This window comes from Fukomys damarensis, unplaced genomic scaffold (genome assembly GCF_012274545.1).
Source record: "Fukomys damarensis isolate Sample0158 unplaced genomic scaffold, DMR_v1.0_HiC HiC_scaffold_35, whole genome shotgun sequence".
Lineage (NCBI taxonomy): Eukaryota > Metazoa > Chordata > Mammalia > Rodentia > Bathyergidae > Fukomys > Fukomys damarensis.
In genome coordinates this window covers 19,400,940-19,419,221 of record NW_022900947.1, presented here as the reverse complement: position 1 = coordinate 19,419,221, position 18,282 = coordinate 19,400,940, and the positions used below count along the sequence as shown (strand labels likewise).

General features: G+C 33.4%; 1 protein-coding gene across 7 annotated transcripts in view; it reads right to left on the bottom strand.

Moving 5' to 3' along the window:
- The window catches only part of Tbc1d19 (TBC1 domain family member 19), a 126,059-nt gene that overhangs the window by 39,437 nt on the left and 68,340 nt on the right, over positions 1–18,282 (bottom strand). For all 7 annotated transcript variants that reach the window (XM_010608460.3, XM_010608462.3, XM_019205144.2 and 4 more), the window contains 4 exons: positions 17,698–17,736; positions 15,599–15,711; positions 12,541–12,615; positions 11,627–11,689 (listed from right to left, as the gene is read on the bottom strand). In XM_010608460.3, coding sequence (XP_010606762.1) covers positions 11,627–11,689; positions 12,541–12,615; positions 15,599–15,711; positions 17,698–17,736 — 290 coding nt within the window. The remainder of the gene's footprint in view (positions 1–11,626; positions 11,690–12,540; positions 12,616–15,598; positions 15,712–17,697; positions 17,737–18,282) is intronic.

The window sequence follows — 18,282 nt, the reverse complement described above, 5'->3', positions numbered from 1 at the left end:
GACCAATTACTTATTTAAAAGAGCTATAAGAAATGATATGTAAGCGTGACTCTGGTTCATATAGCAAAAGATTCACTTGAGCCTAAACTTTCTTTTAGCTGTAGAAAATATATTTGTAGTAAATATTTCTGAGAAATAAGTTGTTCACACAATGAAAAGCACAAAAGAAATGGCAGACAACAGTTGGACAATCACTTTTACATACAAATACTATACACTTTTTTCACTTGTGGTGTGCTTGCATTTTTCTCCAAATCATATGAAGAATTTCAAATAATAACATTTTAAGAATGCCTTTTAAAAATACTCTGCCTTGATTTACATTTTCATAAAGGGCAATGTGACTTACTGGGCTTTGATAATGGACAGACTCAGCTTGAGGTCCTGGTAGCTCTATGAGCTTAGATTCTGAGACTCTGCTTCTTTATATTCAATAAGGAAATAAAGTTACCTCATAGGGTTGTTATACAAATTTGTTAAAAAGTGGATTCTAGGAAGTGCTGAAGTAGACCATGAGTATATCTATCTTCCCACCCAGACAACAATTGTACTGGCAAAGTGTATCTGAATATAACTATTTGGAAGCTCTGGAGACTACTAAAGTCTTGTAACTTTCAGGATAAGGCTTGGATGGTATTGTGGTGGATTTGGTCAATTTTACTTCTTAGTACAGTAGCATCTATCCATTCTTCATCCTAAATCCCTTGGTAGGCAGCTAGTTATGCATGTATTTCAGGAGCAGTATGAAGGACACAGGATAGGAAAAAAGCACCCTGCCCTTCAAATATTGGGGTTTCTGTATTCTGATTGCTGCTTCTCATCAGAGAGGAGCAAAGAGGCAGAGAATAAGGATGGAAGGAAAAACTCTATTATTGTTGCACATCTTCCCTTTCACAAGCTCCTCCCCCTTTGGTTGAAGTGACTTTCATGGGATTTAAAGGGATAGTCCCCATCCCCACTTTCATTTTCTTTCTCCTCTTTTATCAGGCATTACAGAATAGTACATTAAAAAACAATTGCATATATGAAGAAAATTAGAAAGAGACTGTGCATGCCCAAGGAAAGGTGCAGGCTCAGAAAAGATCAGAAGAGACCTACCTCTCACACTGACCTTGGGCACAGCAAGAACTACAACAAACAAGGAAACTAAAACCCAGCAAGCTGTGGAGGAGGGGCAGAATATTATTTTCAGAGAAACTACATACTGATAGTCAACTATTTAGTTCTCTTCAACAATAACAAAAATCATAAGGACTACAAAGAACCTGGAAAGTATGGCCAAAGATGGAAAAAGTAGCCAACAGAAACTTTCTCTGAAAAAATCTGATGGCATGTCTACTAGCGACAGACCTCAAAAATGCTCCAAGAATAAGATGTGAAGAAAGCTAAGAAATTATATAGGAGGAAATGGAAATGTCAAGAAAGAAACTTAACTAGAAACCAAAAAAAAAAAAAAAGTAACTCTGAAGCTGAAAAGTATAATAACTGAAATGAAAAGGTCACTAGAAAGATTCAAAGGCCTGCAATGTGACTACAACAAGCATTGTAGGAGTACCAGAAGAGAAGAGAGAGGAAAAGAGAAAATATTTGAGAAAAATAGTTTTGGGTATTCTGAATTAACACATTAATAATAAGGAAATAAAGAGAAACCAGCAAAGGTGAATGAGAATTCCAGCTAGAGGGATAGAAGGAATTTGATACAGCTTGATATCCTAAGGGCCATGTAAGGAAAGAAAATCCAGGGAGAATGAAACTGAACTTCCAAACATAATAAGTGAGATGAGAGGTTAGGGCTGCCAGTGTAGCTCAGTGGTAGTGCACTTATCTACCAATATAAGGGCCTCAGTTCAAGCCCCAGCCAAAAAAAAAAAAATCAGAGCTCAGTAAGAAGGGAAGATAAGTTGATAAGTTTTAATATCTAAATGTAAAGATTGTCCTCATTGCAAATAAAATAATGAAAGAAAGGGAAAACTGAGTATATGATGCCCTTAAATAGGAAGGGGAGATGAGTTTTAGTGTCCCAATGCAGAGATTGACTTTATTGTAAATAAAAGAAAGGAAACCTAAGTACATCAGTACATATGCAGGTAGGTGGGGTATGTGTGGCAGTGGGAGTATGTGGAGGTTCTCCTCTCATAGCTTTTATTATTGTTTTACAAGCTGAAAGCAAAGTCATTGGCTAAGAGGAGAGATAGAAATTTTAAGAGATGGGTAGAAAAGTCATCTAGGAGAGTGGGTAACTGAATGGACTAAGGAAATAAAGTGGAGTTAGTAGACAGAATTCAAGGACTCAAAGTTAGCATTCATGAATTTAAAGTAAAACCACGTGGGACTGCATCTCCAGCCATGTTCAAGTGCTTATGGCAGTCACAGAATTGGCAGAGAGCTACATTTAAACAGGGCTACGGTTTTGTCAGATAATTTCTATTAGAATTTGAGAGAAGGGCAAGGGATATACATTCAAGAAGAAATGATTATAATGATAGATCATGGTATTGGCATGCGTCTTACATTTACTCTCTTATCTGTTCCTACAGATATTGTTCCATGTTAGAGGCTCATTAACTCTAACTTGACCCACTGGAGCTATTCATTACCATCTAACAAGCTAATTTCCCCTTACCAAACACAGTATGCTCATGGTTCATGCTTATTTTTGTCTTTCACATTTTCTTCCTAATTCACTGCATTCAAGAACTAGGGATTTCTTATATTTCTATTTCACGGCCACTACTGAATCCTGCATCACTCTCAGAATTTTAATTGTTTTTGCATAAACTCTGCCTAAACCTACAATAGTGCATTAATCAAATTGTAACTACATATATCTTTCCCCTATTTTCCACTGTGATGTGAGATTAATATCTTCTTTTGATAGAATTTAACACAGTGCCTGTATTAGAATAGACACTCAATTATTTGATTAAATGGTTATGTGAATAAATGATAACCGATTGCTTTGGGACCCAAACTCCATTTAATGTCATAAAAATATCTGCAAACATGGCATACTCCTTGGTTCTGCTATTAAGTATATGATAGAGAGAGAAGCCAAGTATATGTTGAGAGATTTGATATAAAATACAAAAAGTAAATCTACATGTATTTTTATTAATTATTTTTTATGAATATTTTACACACTGGACAATTTGTTAACTTATGTTGGTTATGATAATAACCTCATTATTGGAACTTAAAAATGATACAGTTAAAAAACTCAATTAACTTCTGTTAAAGAAAAATAAAATACATATAATTAAAAATTTTCAGCACACTGTCTTTTTTTAATCAGTGCATATTTGTAATATACCATAGTTATGTTTGTTTTGGGGAACTGGTACATGTTTATAACACATCTTGATTATGTTCAATTCCTTTACTTCTCTCACCATATACCTTCCCCTAATTCTCCCCCCTATTTTCAAAATGTCTGCTGTCTTGTTTCCTATCACATCTCCTTCTCTTCTTTCTTTTACTTTTTAGATCATGCTTTTGGCATGTGTTAAGTTGTGTAAGAATTTCACACAGAATAAAAACTAAGTATTAGAATACTTAAAAGTTGATTTATTAGTCAAAACATTTCTGTGATGTCCAGCTGACTATAAAATTTAGGTAACATTAACAGGAGGCATTCAGAAGCAGAGCCTGTGCACCCTTGTATGACAAGAACGGACTTTCTTTAGAGAGGGATTACCAGTTGTTTCCTCATCTGTATTTGGACACAGAAATTCCATATACATCTAATTTTGCAGTCTAGTCAGAAAGCCCAATAAAAAAGTAGGAGTTGGAAGGACACAGGGCCCAAAGCATAGCCAGAAACATTAAAGTCACTTCACTGTCATCCACACTTTTCCCATAGAGCAGCTGTGTTGCTAGAAAGCTCTGCCAAAGGGAAGTCTGTAATTAAATACAAGAAAGCTTTCTTCTGTCTTATCACACACATGTATAAAATGGTTTTCCTGGGGGGTGGGGAACAGAGTTCAATTTCAGATAAAAGAATATTGTTTTCAATGTATATAATTACATACTTTTATTAGTTAAATAAGTATTACAGATTTAAATCCTCTAAAGCTTCATGTGATGATAGGCAGGGCTTTTTTGAGATGATATAAGGATGCTATAGCTGACTTACTGTTAGGAGATGGATCCGGTTGGAATAGGCTTGCCACTGACAGGGTGGTCTGAAAGGGTTTATATCCCCACTGTATCTTCTCCTCTGATCTCTGCTTCCTGTCTGCCCTAAACCAAGCAGCTTCTCCTCTGCTATGCCTCCCTGCTTTGGAGTCAGACAGCTATAGACTGAACCTCTACAAACTAAACTAAATAAACTTTTCTACTTTTCAGTTGTAGGTGTTGGGTATTTTTTTCCAGCAACAAAAAGCTTTAAGACAATAAGCTTCTCAAGTGTGTGAAATTAGCACAGTGATAGAGAACTGCTGTTGAGAGTTGTTCAAATAAAGCGCTATTCCTGTAAGGAACATTAAATGTGAACTTGATGCTTCAGAGTCCTTACAGGGTTTCAAAGTGTATCCATGTAATAGTGTTGCCATCAACTGACTTTGTTCTAGTTACTGTAACTTACAAATGTTTGATGATATAAATCTATTAGTTTATCTAAATCATTAATTTTATTTTTGCTGTATGTAATCAAATAAAATTTGAGTAACATGCAATGGTAAAAAAAGACAATAAGCTTTTATTGATTCAGACTATAAAATAAAAAGTATAACAATGAAAACTGTTTAGTAAACTGATTATATGAAGAAAATTTAAGTGTGCATAATTCTTAAAAAGAGCAGCTTAGGTGTTGTATTTACTACTCTTTATTTAATGAGGATAAAGATTCACATAAAAGCTTATTTAGACAGTTGAACGGATTTAAAAATATAGTAGAAAGCCAATCTTCCTAATGAATATAGATGCAAAAATCCTCCATAGATTCTGGCAAACAGAATGCAGCAATTCACCAAGATTATACACCATGACCATGCAGTATTCATCCCAAAGATGCAGGGATATTTCAACAGATGCAAATCAATAAATGTAATACACCATATTAACAGAGCCAAGTCAAAAATTGCATGATCATCTCAACAGACACAAAAAAGGTTCAACAAATTTGACAAAGTTCAACACCCATTCATGATAAAAAACACTACATAAAACTAGAATAGATGGTAGTTATCTATATCTGATAAAAACTATCTATGACAAATCAATGGTCAACATTATACTAAATGGTCAGAAATTGAAAGCTTTCACTTTAAAATCAGGAACAAGGCAAGGATGCTCCCATCACCACTCCTATTCAATATACTTCTGGAAACATGAACCAGAGCAATAAGACAAGAGAAAAAAATAAAATTAGTAAAGATAGGGAAGGAAGAAGTTAATTATCATTATTTGCAGATGACATAATCCTTACACAGAAGACCCCCAAAACACCAAAGGACTTCTAGATTTAATAACCAAAATCAGTACTGTAGCTAGACACAAAGTCAACATTAAAAAATCAATAGCATTTCCTTGGAAACAGCCCAATTGCCCATCAGTTGGAGACTGGCTAAACATGTGGTTTTTCTATAAAATGGAGTACTACTCAGCCATAAAGAATGAGAAACTAGAATCATTCATAGGAAAGTGGATGTATATTGAGGCCATACTCTTAAGTGAAATAAATAAGACACACATCTGTAAATACTGAATAGTTTCTCTGATGTGAAAAACTAAAAGTGTAAATAAGATCCAAATGGTATAATTGACAATGTGAAATAGGAAGAAAAGGGCTAAAGGTGTAGGGAAAGTGGGAAGAGTAGGGGAAAGGAAATAAGGGAAAAGAAAAAAATATGAGAAAATGAAAAAATGGAAACAAAGTTTTTGTAACTAGGGAAGGGTGGAGGGGGTGAAGGGAAGGTAGGGGTATGGGAAAAAAATGAGAACCAAGACCTGTCATGTAAAGGTACAAGATCCCAATGATGAATGTAACTGTACTCTATACGTAAAAAGTACCAATAAAATCAATGAGAAAAAAAAATCAATAGTGTTCTTATACAAAAAGCAACAAAGTTGCTCAGTAAGAATTAGGAAAACCATACCTTTCACAATAGCAAACCAAAAAATGAAATACTTAGGAATCAATCTAACAAATGAAGTAAAAGGTCTTTACATTGAAAACTATAGTACTATGAAAAAGGACACTGAAGAGGATATCAGAAAATGGGAAGATAAACCTTGCTTTTAGGTAGGAAGAACCAACATAATGAAAATGTCCATACTCCCAAAATTGTTACAGAGATATAATGCAATTCCAATGAAAATACCCGTAGCATAAATCATAGAATTAGAGAAAACAATGCTAAAATTTATTTGGAACCAGAAGAGACCTATATTAGCAAAAACAATTCTGGGCAACAAAGGCAGGGCAGGAAGCATCACCATCCCTGACTACTGCAAAGCTACTGTGATTAAAAACAAAACAAAACAAAACAAAAAACAGCATGATAATGGCAAGAACACAGTCCTGAGAATCAATGGCACAGATTAGAAGATACAGCAACAAGTCCAAATACTCTCAGGCACCTTACATTCGACAAAAGGGCCAAACATCTTCAGTGGAAGAAACACAGCCTCTTTAATAAAACATCTTCACTGGAAGAAACACAGCCTCTTTAATAAATAGTGCTGGAAAAACTGGCTTTCCACATGCTGAAGAATAAAGCACCATGCACTAAACTAAATCAAAATGGATTAAAAATCTAAATATTAAAACAGAAACACTAAATCTGCGGGAAGATAGAATAGGTAGAACACTTGAAGACATAGGTATAGGCAAAGACTATGAACAAAACCCCGATCTCACAGGGAATATTACAAAGAATCAACAACTGAATCTTATCTTATTAAAAAGCTTTTGCACAGCAAAAGAAACCAGCAGCAGAGTGAAGAGACAGCCCACAGATTGGGAAAAAATTTGCCAAATGTTCTTCAGATACAGAACTAATACATAGAATACATTTTTAAAAACTTGAAAAAAATCATATCCCCAAATTTAAAAACCCAACCAAAAATGGGCATTCAAAATGAATAGATACTTCTCAGATGAAGAAGTAGAAATGGTAAATAAACAAATATATGAAAAAAATGTTCAACATCACTGGTCATTTGAGAGATGCAAATTAAAACAACATTGAGATTCTATCTCACTCCAGAAACAATGGCTATCATCAAGAAATCAACCAGTCATAGGAAAATGGATACATATTGAGGATATACTCTTAAGTGAAATACATAAGTCACACATGTGTAAATACCGAATAGTTTCTCTGGTGTGAAAAACTATAATGGTACATAAGATCCTAATGAGATAATTGAAATAGGAAGAAAAGGGCTAAAGGTGTAGGGAAAGTGGGAAGGGTAGGGGAAAGCTAATAAGGGAAAAGAAAAAAATATGGGAAAATGAAAAAATAGAAATGAAGTGTTTGTAAAGGGGGAGGGGAGGAGGGAGTAAAGGGAGGGCAGGGACAAGGGGAAAAAATGAGAACCAAGACCTGTCATGTAGAGGTACAAGATCCCAATAATAAATGTAATTGCACTGTATACCTAAAATGTACCAATAAACTCAATTAAAAAAAAGGAAGAAACACAGCCTCTTTAATAAAACATCTTCACTGGAAGAAACACAGCCTCTTTAATAAATAGTGCTGGAAAAACTGGCTTTCCACATGCTGAAGAATAAAGCACCATGCACTAAACTAAATCAAAATGGATTAAAAATCTAAATATTAAAACAGAAACACTAAATCTGCGGGAAGATAGAATAGGTAGAACACTTGAAGACATAGGTATAGGCAAAGACTATGAACAAAACCCCGATCTCACAGGGAATATTACAAAGAATCAACAACTGAATCTTATCTTATTAAAAAGCTTTTGCACAGCAAAAGAAACCAGCAGCAGAGTGAAGAGACAGCCCACAGATTGGGAAAAAATTTGCCAAATGTTCTTCAGATACAGAACTAATACATAGAATACATTTTTAAAAACTTGAAAAAAATCATATCCCCAAATTTAAAAACCCAACCAAAAATGGGCATTCAAAATGAATAGATACTTCTCAGATGAAGAAGTAGAAATGGTAAATAAACAAATATATGAAAAAAATGTTCAACATCACTGGTCATTTGAGAGATGCAAATTAAAACAACATTGAGATTCTATCTCACTCCAGAAACAATGGCTATCATCAAGAAATCAACCAGTCATAGGAAAATGGATACATATTGAGGATATACTCTTAAGTGAAATACATAAGTCACACATGTGTAAATACCGAATAGTTTCTCTGGTGTGAAAAACTATAATGGTACATAAGATCCTAATGAGATAATTGAAATAGGAAGAAAAGGGCTAAAGGTGTAGGGAAAGTGGGAAGGGTAGGGGAAAGCTAATAAGGGAAAAGAAAAAAATATGGGAAAATGAAAAAATAGAAATGAAGTGTTTGTAAAGGGGGAGGGGAGGAGGGAGTAAAGGGAGGGCAGGGACAAGGGGAAAAAATGAGAACCAAGACCTGTCATGTAGAGGTACAAGATCCCAATAATAAATGTAATTGCACTGTATACCTAAAATGTACCAATAAACTCAATTAAAAAAAAAAGAAATCAACCTGTAACAAGTGCCAATGGTGCTGTGGGGAAAAAAGAGCCCTTCTCCACTGTTGGTGGGAGTGTACACTGCTGCAACCACTGTGGAAACCTTTGTGGAGATTCCTCAAAAAAATAAAACTAGAGGTTCCATTTGAGCCAGCTATTCCCCTTTTTGGTATCTTCCCAAAAGAATTAAAAGCATCATACCACAGCTATATATGCACACCTACACTTATAGTAGCATAGTTTAAAATAGCTAAATCTTGGAAATAGCCAAAATACTCATCAACATATGAAAGGATAAAGAAGATGTGGTTTTTAAAAAACACAATAGAGTACTACACTGCAATAAAAAGGATAAACTTGAGACATTTCTAGATAAATAGATGCACCTTGAGACCATACTTTTAAGTGAAATAAATTGGACACACATGTGTAAATATCACATTGTTTCTCTGGTGTGAGAAACCGAAAGGGTAAATAAGGTCCAAAATGTGCAACACATATTAGGAAATAGGAAGAAAATGTTCATATGAGAAGGGGAACTGGGCAGGGGGGAGTGGCAAGAGGAAGGAAGGGAAAATAAAATAGAAGAAAAAAATGGAAACAAAGTTTTTGTAAATAAAGGGCTGAAGGGAGGGGAGGGGCTTGTGGAAAAAAGAAGAATCAAGATATATCATGTAGTGGTACTAATTTCCTATGATTAATGTGATCATTATGTATGTCTAAAATGTACCAATAAAATTAATTTAAAAATAAAAAATAGATACATATAACAGAATATTATTCAACCTTTAAGAAAAAGGAAATCACCATATGAGACAACATGAATGAACCTGAAGGACATTATGTTAACTGCAATAAGCACTTATATGAGTATCTAAAATAGCTGAACAAGAAGGAGCAGAGATTAGAATGCTGGTCGCCAGGGCTGGAAGGGAGGGTAGCTGGAGTTGCTACTCAATTGGCGTAACATTTCAGTCATGCAAGACAATTAAGTTCTAGAAATATATTGTATAATACTTCCTATGCTAACAACTCTGTTTTGCACACTTTAGAAAGTCTCTTTGAAGGGTGTGATTAAAAAATACTGCCATCCAATAAAAAGTCAGGCTCATAAAACCATTACAGTGTGTACTCGTTCACTTTGTTCACTCTACCTAGTACTATGCAACTTTTGGCTCTTCCCCAAAGTCAAAATGACCATGGAAGGTAAATACTTTTAATAGATTCAGGACACTGAGGCAATCACAATAGTGCAACTGAAGTTATTTACAAAAGAGAATTTCTAGAACTGCTTCAAAATGTGCCAAGACTGACGAGACAAGTATGTTTGAAGGTAGTGGCAGTATTTTGAGGGGAATTATGGCAATGTGTTTATTACTGTAATACATTTAAACATTTACCATTTTTCAGTCACACCTCAAAGAGTAGTTAGTGTCGCTTCCAAAATAGTAAAAGCAGTAACAGTCATGGAGGACTGAAGAAATTATGTAAAATCTAAAAATAATAGAATCTGAAGTAAAATATTGATAGAAATAGGAAATAAAAATTAAAGCACACTACTATAGTACTTATTTTCAATGACATTAAAACAATTTTTTATTCAGTATCTATAAAGTGCTAGGCATTGGAATTAACAGTGAGTACCACAACTGTCATAAAGTTATGAAAAACAATTATGAATAATCAAATAATGCATAATAAGTAATACAAACAAAAAGTGCAAAAAGTATGACATAGCATTTTAAAATCACACATCAGATGGCTAGGCTTGTTGTATGTGTTTGTGCTGAGAAGTACAGGTTGGTCAAGGAAGTGAATATGAATACATACAGTAAATGGTACTTAGCTAACAGTTCAAGGAAAAATGGCAGTTTACTGGGTAAAGAGAGAAGGATAACAGTCTTTCATATAAAGGGGACTACAGATCTTAGGCTCCTGAGGAAGAAAGGAACATAGTGATTGTGGAGAGCAATACATCAGAGTGGTTGGAATAGCTTAAGGGTCAGAGCAGAGAAGTGAGTAATGAGACTGGAGAGATGGGCAAGATCATGCAGGCTTATGTGGACTTTGCGAGACAATCTTATTGTAGTTTACTCTTCTAAACATATGTACAAAGTCAATATCATTACCAAATAAAAACCTGCTCAGCCAAACAGCTGGTCCTGATTTACATTTATTTAATAAAGCAGAAATTGTCATATAGTATCTGGATATTTCCTTCATGAAATTTATACTGACATTCACTTGAAAATCAAATTATTAATTATTATTAAAATATTCACTTGAAAAAAAAAAAATTAATTATTATTAAAATAAATATATAATATTTAAAAATCATCTAAGAGATTCTATATAAATTATACACTTTATATTTATGATAAATGCTTTTATTTTAGATGTGAAAAAGACCTAGGAAGGGAGCTATGTGTCTACCATATCTGCATATAAAATGATCAAATAATAATCATAATGCTCATAACTAATTTCAAAACATTAAATTGTTTATTTGGTATTTTAACAAAAAATTGTCATGTAAAGTACTTTCTCAAAATATTTTCAGATGGCTCAAATATGAACTTGATATCCAGTTTAAGAACCTGTGCCAACAACAAAAGTAGAAAACTCACCTGCTAATACTTTCTGTTTGTACCATATATACCTAAAAGGAACAGTCCTAAAGTTCATAGTGGAACTTTTATTCTCCCACCTAATCCTGCAGTGAGAATAATATTTAACCTTACCTTATAGAACATTTAATCTGATAAATGTGGCTTGAATTTCAGAAAGATTTAGTTAACAATAGAGAAGTTTTCTTTTCTTTTCTTTTTTTTTTTTTTGGTACCCGGGATTGAATTTGGGACCTTGTACCTGCAAGGCAGGCGGCGGAACCAATAAGCTAAATCCCCGGCCCAGAAGTTTTCTAAAGTATCATGATTTAGAGAATCTAAAAAATTTTATACTTTAATTTCTAAGCTTACCTGATATAAATAATCTTCAAATACAAAATAATAATCATCATTGCTTGCTGTCAACTTCACATCCTATAATTAAAAAGAAAGTGTACTGAAAAGAACCTAAATGAATCTATTTGTAGTCCTAAAGAATACATCAAATATTTAGAAACAATATTGCAATGAATTATTTTATTTAAGATTAAAAACTTCTCAATTAGATCTTATCAGTGCTATATATTTATTTAATATATGTGACACATTGATTTCAAAATTTTCACACTTTTTAAAGTATTCACTAATAATTTTTATTTATTTCAATTTTATTTTTTCAACCTAATCATTAGCTGTCTTACAGTTTGAAAAGAAGAGTGATATAATCGTACACCTAGAAGTAACCATAACAATTTGGCTCACCTTCACTGTTCAAATCTATATAATTTCTATTCCTCCAAAATACCAATTATCTGCTATGCCTTTACAGTTTATTCACTTGCAAGTTACCACCAGTTTCTGGGAGGGTAGTGACATTGATTTTCTGCTTCATGAACTCATCTGTTAAAGGCTAGTTCATTGACTTCTCAGGAGAATATCAGCTCTTTCCTTTATAACTACCCTCACTTCCTGACCTAAGACTATGTAAAATAATTTTTTACTCTCCCTATGAATTGTGAGGCTGTTTGAGAAATGCTTATTCTCTTAATGAAAAAATAGAAGTCCAGGAAAGCATCATGATTTACTTTCATAGGAAAAGAAGATAACAATGAATGCAAGCTACAGACTTTGAACGCCAACCTTAACTTTATAGTTATAATGATTACTTAACATTACTTTTCAAATTTAATGTGTATTACTGTACATAATGCAGGCCCTGCATATTGAAAACTCTCAATTTTAAGTGATAGCGATGAAATGGAAAAAATATGCATAGTTCTACTTACTTTATAAATTAGACTGTCCACCAAAAGGTCATGTTGTATCACATTGGCCTTAAGCTGCTCATAATATAAAATATCCTAAATTTAAAAGTAAAACAAAAAAATTAAATATCAATATATAAAGTCAGCTTCAGACTTTAATAAGAAATAATCATTAATATTATTGTAAATAATAAAAGCGTAGGACCTCTATTTCATTCACTACTATATCCCCATGGCTGACCAATATTAGATGCTCAATGAATATGCCTATGCCATTTAAAATAACATGTGGCACCTGGTAGGTATTCAATCAATATTTGCTAAAGTGCTTATAGTTTAACTTTAATGACAAATACTGTATTTTTGAAGTAGTTACTAACTTCCAGGTACTATTTTACCTACTATACATCAATGAATTCACTCCCATATCAACAAAATAAATCAGATCATTGATTACTATTTACATGAACATTTGAGAAGCTAAACTAAGTAAGATCCAGTGAGAAAACTAACATCCTGACCAAGGTCACAAAGCTAGTAAAATTTTATCTCAAGAAACTTGGCTCAGAGCTTATAGAAATACCTAGGAAGATTATATAGCTTTTCTAATAACTAAAAGCATCTTAAAATAATAAGGTTTAAGCAAAAAACTACACAGTCACATAGCACTATATATATGCTACGCTACAGATCAAATGGACTTAACAGAAATCTACAGAGTTTTTCACTCAACAACTGCAGAATAAATATCATTTTCAGCAGCTTATGAAACTTTCTCCAAAACAGACAATTCTTAGGCCATAGGAAAAGAATTTAGACATTTTAAATTTGAGGTACTTGTAAGAAATAAAAGTGATTATTAGTCCATGAGGCAGTTGCATCTGAAGCTCAAGAAAGAAATCTGAGATCTATTAACTTTAGGTAATTGGTAAGTGACAATATGGGAGCTGATGAGATTCACCAAAGAATATCTGAATGAGAAGAGACAGACCATCAAGAACTCTAACTTAAGGGCTGAGAATGTAGCTTAGTGGTGGAGGCACTGGATTCAATCTTAAGTACTGGAAAACTAAAAAAGAAAAGGAAAGGAAAAAAGAGAAATAATAGGTTTAATGGGGATGTAATGTGAAATACTGCTCATGTCTCTAGCTTCTCAGTTACTTGTGCAGTTTAAGCGATTAAAAATTAATTGAGCAAAAGTTCTATTCAAGCATTTTTGACAAAAAATTTTTCTCAAGTGGCAATTAGCTCTGAAATTCAAGTGTAAAAACCATCTTTGAGCATCATAATAAATAATCATCTGGGATTACTAGGATGATGTTTCTGGAAACATGCTTAATTTGTACTTGAGTCAGTAATTCCTTTTCAAGAGACAGAATTTGTTAATCTAACTCCTGAAAAGTTTGGAGGTTATAAACAGCAAGATCCAGAAAAGTTATACTTTCTACAAATATTGATACACTCATACACACACAAAAATCTCAGCTTACATTAAAACTTATTTTGTTAAAGGTTAACTTTAAAGTAATATCTTAAGGAGTAGCAATATCATTTTGTGTAAAACTGCACTGAAATCACAAGCTTTATTCTTTCAAAAGGAAAGTGATTTTTATAGTGCTATTTAAAGGGAGATTTAAAACATCATACATGTATGAATAATTTGCAATAGTTAGATGTGTAGTTTTATTATACATATGAATAATTTTTAACTTTTTAAAAACCTGCATTATTGTTAATTATAATTAATTTATAACAATTATATGTAACATGTAATTATTATGATTACTAACATTAGTGGTGCCCATTTATGTACAAGCTCCATGTTAAAAAAAAATTCTCAGAGCTGGGCATGGTGACACTCAAGGCTAAGGCAGGAGGATCGTTGTGAGTTCGAGACCAGCCTGGGCTACACAGCAAGTTCCAGGTCAGTCTCAACTACATAGTGAGACCCTCAAAAAACCAACCAATCAAACAAATAAGCAAACAATTCTTAGAAATTATTACATATACGTTTCATAATAATTTTATGACATAAATATTCCTACCTTATTTAAGCATGGATTAACAGTTTCAAGAAATTTAAGCAACTTGTTCAGTGATATATTTTTAGTTAGTTGAGAGAGCTAGGAATTGAAACCTGGCTCATATGATTCTAAAATCCATATTTTTAATCACAGGCTGGGGAACAATTAGGGTGATATCCATTAAAACCTTTAAATAGATGATTTCTGTGACTAAAGCACTTATGCTAGATTTATACTTATTCCAAAAAGAATACTTCAGTATTCTTCAGTATTCAGTATAATCAAAGATTAATGTTCTGTATAATTTTTCTTTATTAAATCTATTACTTGCCTCTTAGGGATTTACACTTCATATTTATTATATTTCCTAAACAAAATATTCTTTTTTTTTGATGTTTTGTTTTGTTTTTTGAGACAGGGTCTCACTATGTATTTGAGATTGACCTGGAACTCACTATGTAGCCCTGGCTGGTCTCAGACTCACATGATCCTCCTGCCTCAGCCTCCCGAGTGCTGGGATTACAGGCATGCGCCACCACGCCGTGCTTAAAACAAAATATTCTTATACTTGGAAAATAATATTTTAAAATAATCTGTCAAATTTTAGAACCATGCAAATATGGTATATTTCAAATGTAACTGTAAGAACAACAAATTCATTTACTTTACTGAGTTGCCTTTCTTTTTTTTCTTTTTTCTTTTATTCCCTGTACCAGGGATTGAATTTAGGACTTTGTGCTTGCCAAAAAGGCACTGGCACCGCTGAGCTAAATCCCTGTCCCTATTTTAACATTCTAATTCTATCACACATCTTCGCTGATCTAAATCATCTTCTCTTCTCAAAATTTTGCTTACTGTTTTGTTATATACACACTATTTGATTATGAGTAACAAAAACTTCTACGTTAAGTGTGCTGATTAAATTATATGGTAAATTGTAGAATCCAAAACTACAATTATTTTGAAAATAAAAAGAAGAATAAATAGTGAAAGAACTGATCTTTGAACAATAAGCATTAATAAATCAAGCTTGACCCATTCCTTTTCCTTCTTACCTCTGGTTGACTGGAAATATTTAAAATGAGAGCCCACAGCTCAGCTCTCAGTGCCGTAGGACTTCCTTGTCTGATATACTGCTGAGCAGCAGCACTGTCCTGTTCTGCTAGAACTGTCAAAAATATATTAAAATCTCATTAGAAAATTCATAATGCAGGAAATATCATGGAAATATTTAATAAAAAACCTCTCGAGAAGCCAACACCTACTCTGACATAATTATATCCTATCCTTTTCTTCTTTTGTTCTCTGGATTTTGATATGTTTCTATCCACAATCTTAAATGTTTCAAGCCTTAAACCTCTCCAGGTGCTACCAGCCTGTAAATGTTTTTGTTTGTTTGTGTGTTTGTTTGTTTTTGGTTTTACTGGGGATAAAACCCAGGGCGTCCACATCCCTTTTTATTTTTATTTTGAATTTTGAGGCAGGGTCTGTCTAAATACCAGGTTGGACTGGAACTTACAATCTTCCTTCCTCAGCCTCCTGAATAGCTGGGGTAACAGGCATGTGTCACCATATCCAGCCAAACTCATAAAATTTTTTTATTAGTATATGTATGCAATACATAATAATTACATTCATCTTGATAACTGGTATATATACACAACACATTTTGGTTATTTTTACTTCCTCTTAATGTACCTTAAGATCACTTTGCTTTAACTCCATGGATCTGAAACAAATAGTGCTACAGAAAATTTTTATTCTACCATCAAGTGGTTACATCTATAGAACCCTTAAATTTCTTACATTTTCTACTAAGTCTGAATGTGTTAGTATTGGAAGTAAAATAGTATGAGAAACATCACAACTAAGACTTCTAATATCTAAATAAAAAATATCTAATGGAAGACTGCTTTGTTATACTAAAAAAAATCAGTAGACAAAAGGGATTTTTAATGAAGTGAAAATAAAGATCTAACAAACTTTTACAAAGGTCAAAATTATTTGAAGCAGAGCCCGGCATGGTGGCGCACGCCTGTAATCCCAGCACTTGGGAGGCTGAGGCAGGAGGATCGCTGTGAATTCAAGACCAGCCTGGGCTACATAGTGAGTTCCAGGTCAGTTTCAACTACATAGTGAGACCCTGTCTCAAAAAACAAAAAATGAACAAACAAAAAACAAACAAACAAACAAAATACACACACACACACACACACACACACACACACACACATATATATTTGAAGCAGTCAAGTTCATAAAATTAATACATTTTTGCCTTCATTTTCATTTTTAATTCCTTTAATGAAAATATCAGCTATTCAGTCTGGAAATAAAGGTCCACAAAATAAAACAGAAGACATTAACTAACACTACTATAGTCTTCTCTTTCCTCTGAAATTGGGAAGAGTATCTCATACTAAATAAATATGACATCAGTAGAAAAAATAAAGGGATCATATAAAATAAAAAAGAAATGAGACATATCCTTTAATTTGAAACTGTGTTTAATTATAGTAACAAATCCTACAAATGAAACTATATCAACGAATACAATCTTGACGAGTTGAACTAGGGAGTTTGGTACACAACAATATAAATGTCACAGAAGGTTCACTGTGACAGAAAGACTTATAGCACTTCATAGTTCAAAGACAAAACAAGATTTGTGGGGGGAAGAAAGAGAAAAGGAATCTTCGAAAGATGGGGAAAAATTATTCCCCAAGATACGGAGAGCTGCCATCAGTCAATTCTTATTATGTGAACAGTCAGCGTGAACGGTTATAGTTACATTCTCTCCTGGTGCCGAGACATTCTCTCCTTAAGGCTATGGAGAGGTTTGTGGGTGCGTCACAGAGAAAACCTGCCTCGTTGAATGTAGAATGGAATTCCACTGCTGACTGTTTTAACCTCTCCTGCTGAAGAATGTGTCTGCGTTTCCTTTTCAGGGAACCACCTGTGTATCTCTTTACCTGATATCCACTGATAAAACTACAATGATGAGTATTACTTCTAACCAAAGAGTCCCATGAGATTATCCACATAGTTAAATATTATTCCTCTTTAGATTCCCAGACATTAAATTTCAATCATGGAGACATTTATGGAGAACTTTCTCATTTTTCAGAGATATTAAATAGAACTAAAAGCTTACCTTTTTGCCCAATACGCACATGCTCATTTTCAAAAAGTTCTAAAAACGGTAAACGAAAAGTAAAATTATTAGGTACAAATATGACCGATCACAGTTAAAACTAGAGGTAATTTTTGTTCTGGCACTAATACTTTGCATTATTTTTAAAGTTAGATGGCTCTATAGAAATCTGTAACTTTACTTATCTTATACAAAGAAAAATCTTTTTTCTAAATTGTTTCAAAGTAAGGTTAAGCCAAGTGTGGTACACATACCTGTAATCTCAGCACATAACCTGCTCCCTGCCTAAAAAGGCTGAGACAGGAAAAAAATTCAAAGTTAGAGGGCAGCCTGGGCTACACAGCAAGTTTGCAGCTAGCACTGACTATACAATGAAACCCTATCTCAAAAGAAAATTGAAAAAAAATGGGACCTCATACATATAATTGTAAGAAAAAAAAGATGAAGTATTTTCTCTTTTTTCAGAGTATCTTCTCATAACTCAAAAATATTTCTTGGGCCAGGGATTTAGCTGAATAGTTCCACTGTCTGCCTTGCAAGTACAAGGTCTCGAGTTTGATCCCCAGTACCAAAAAAAAAAAAAAA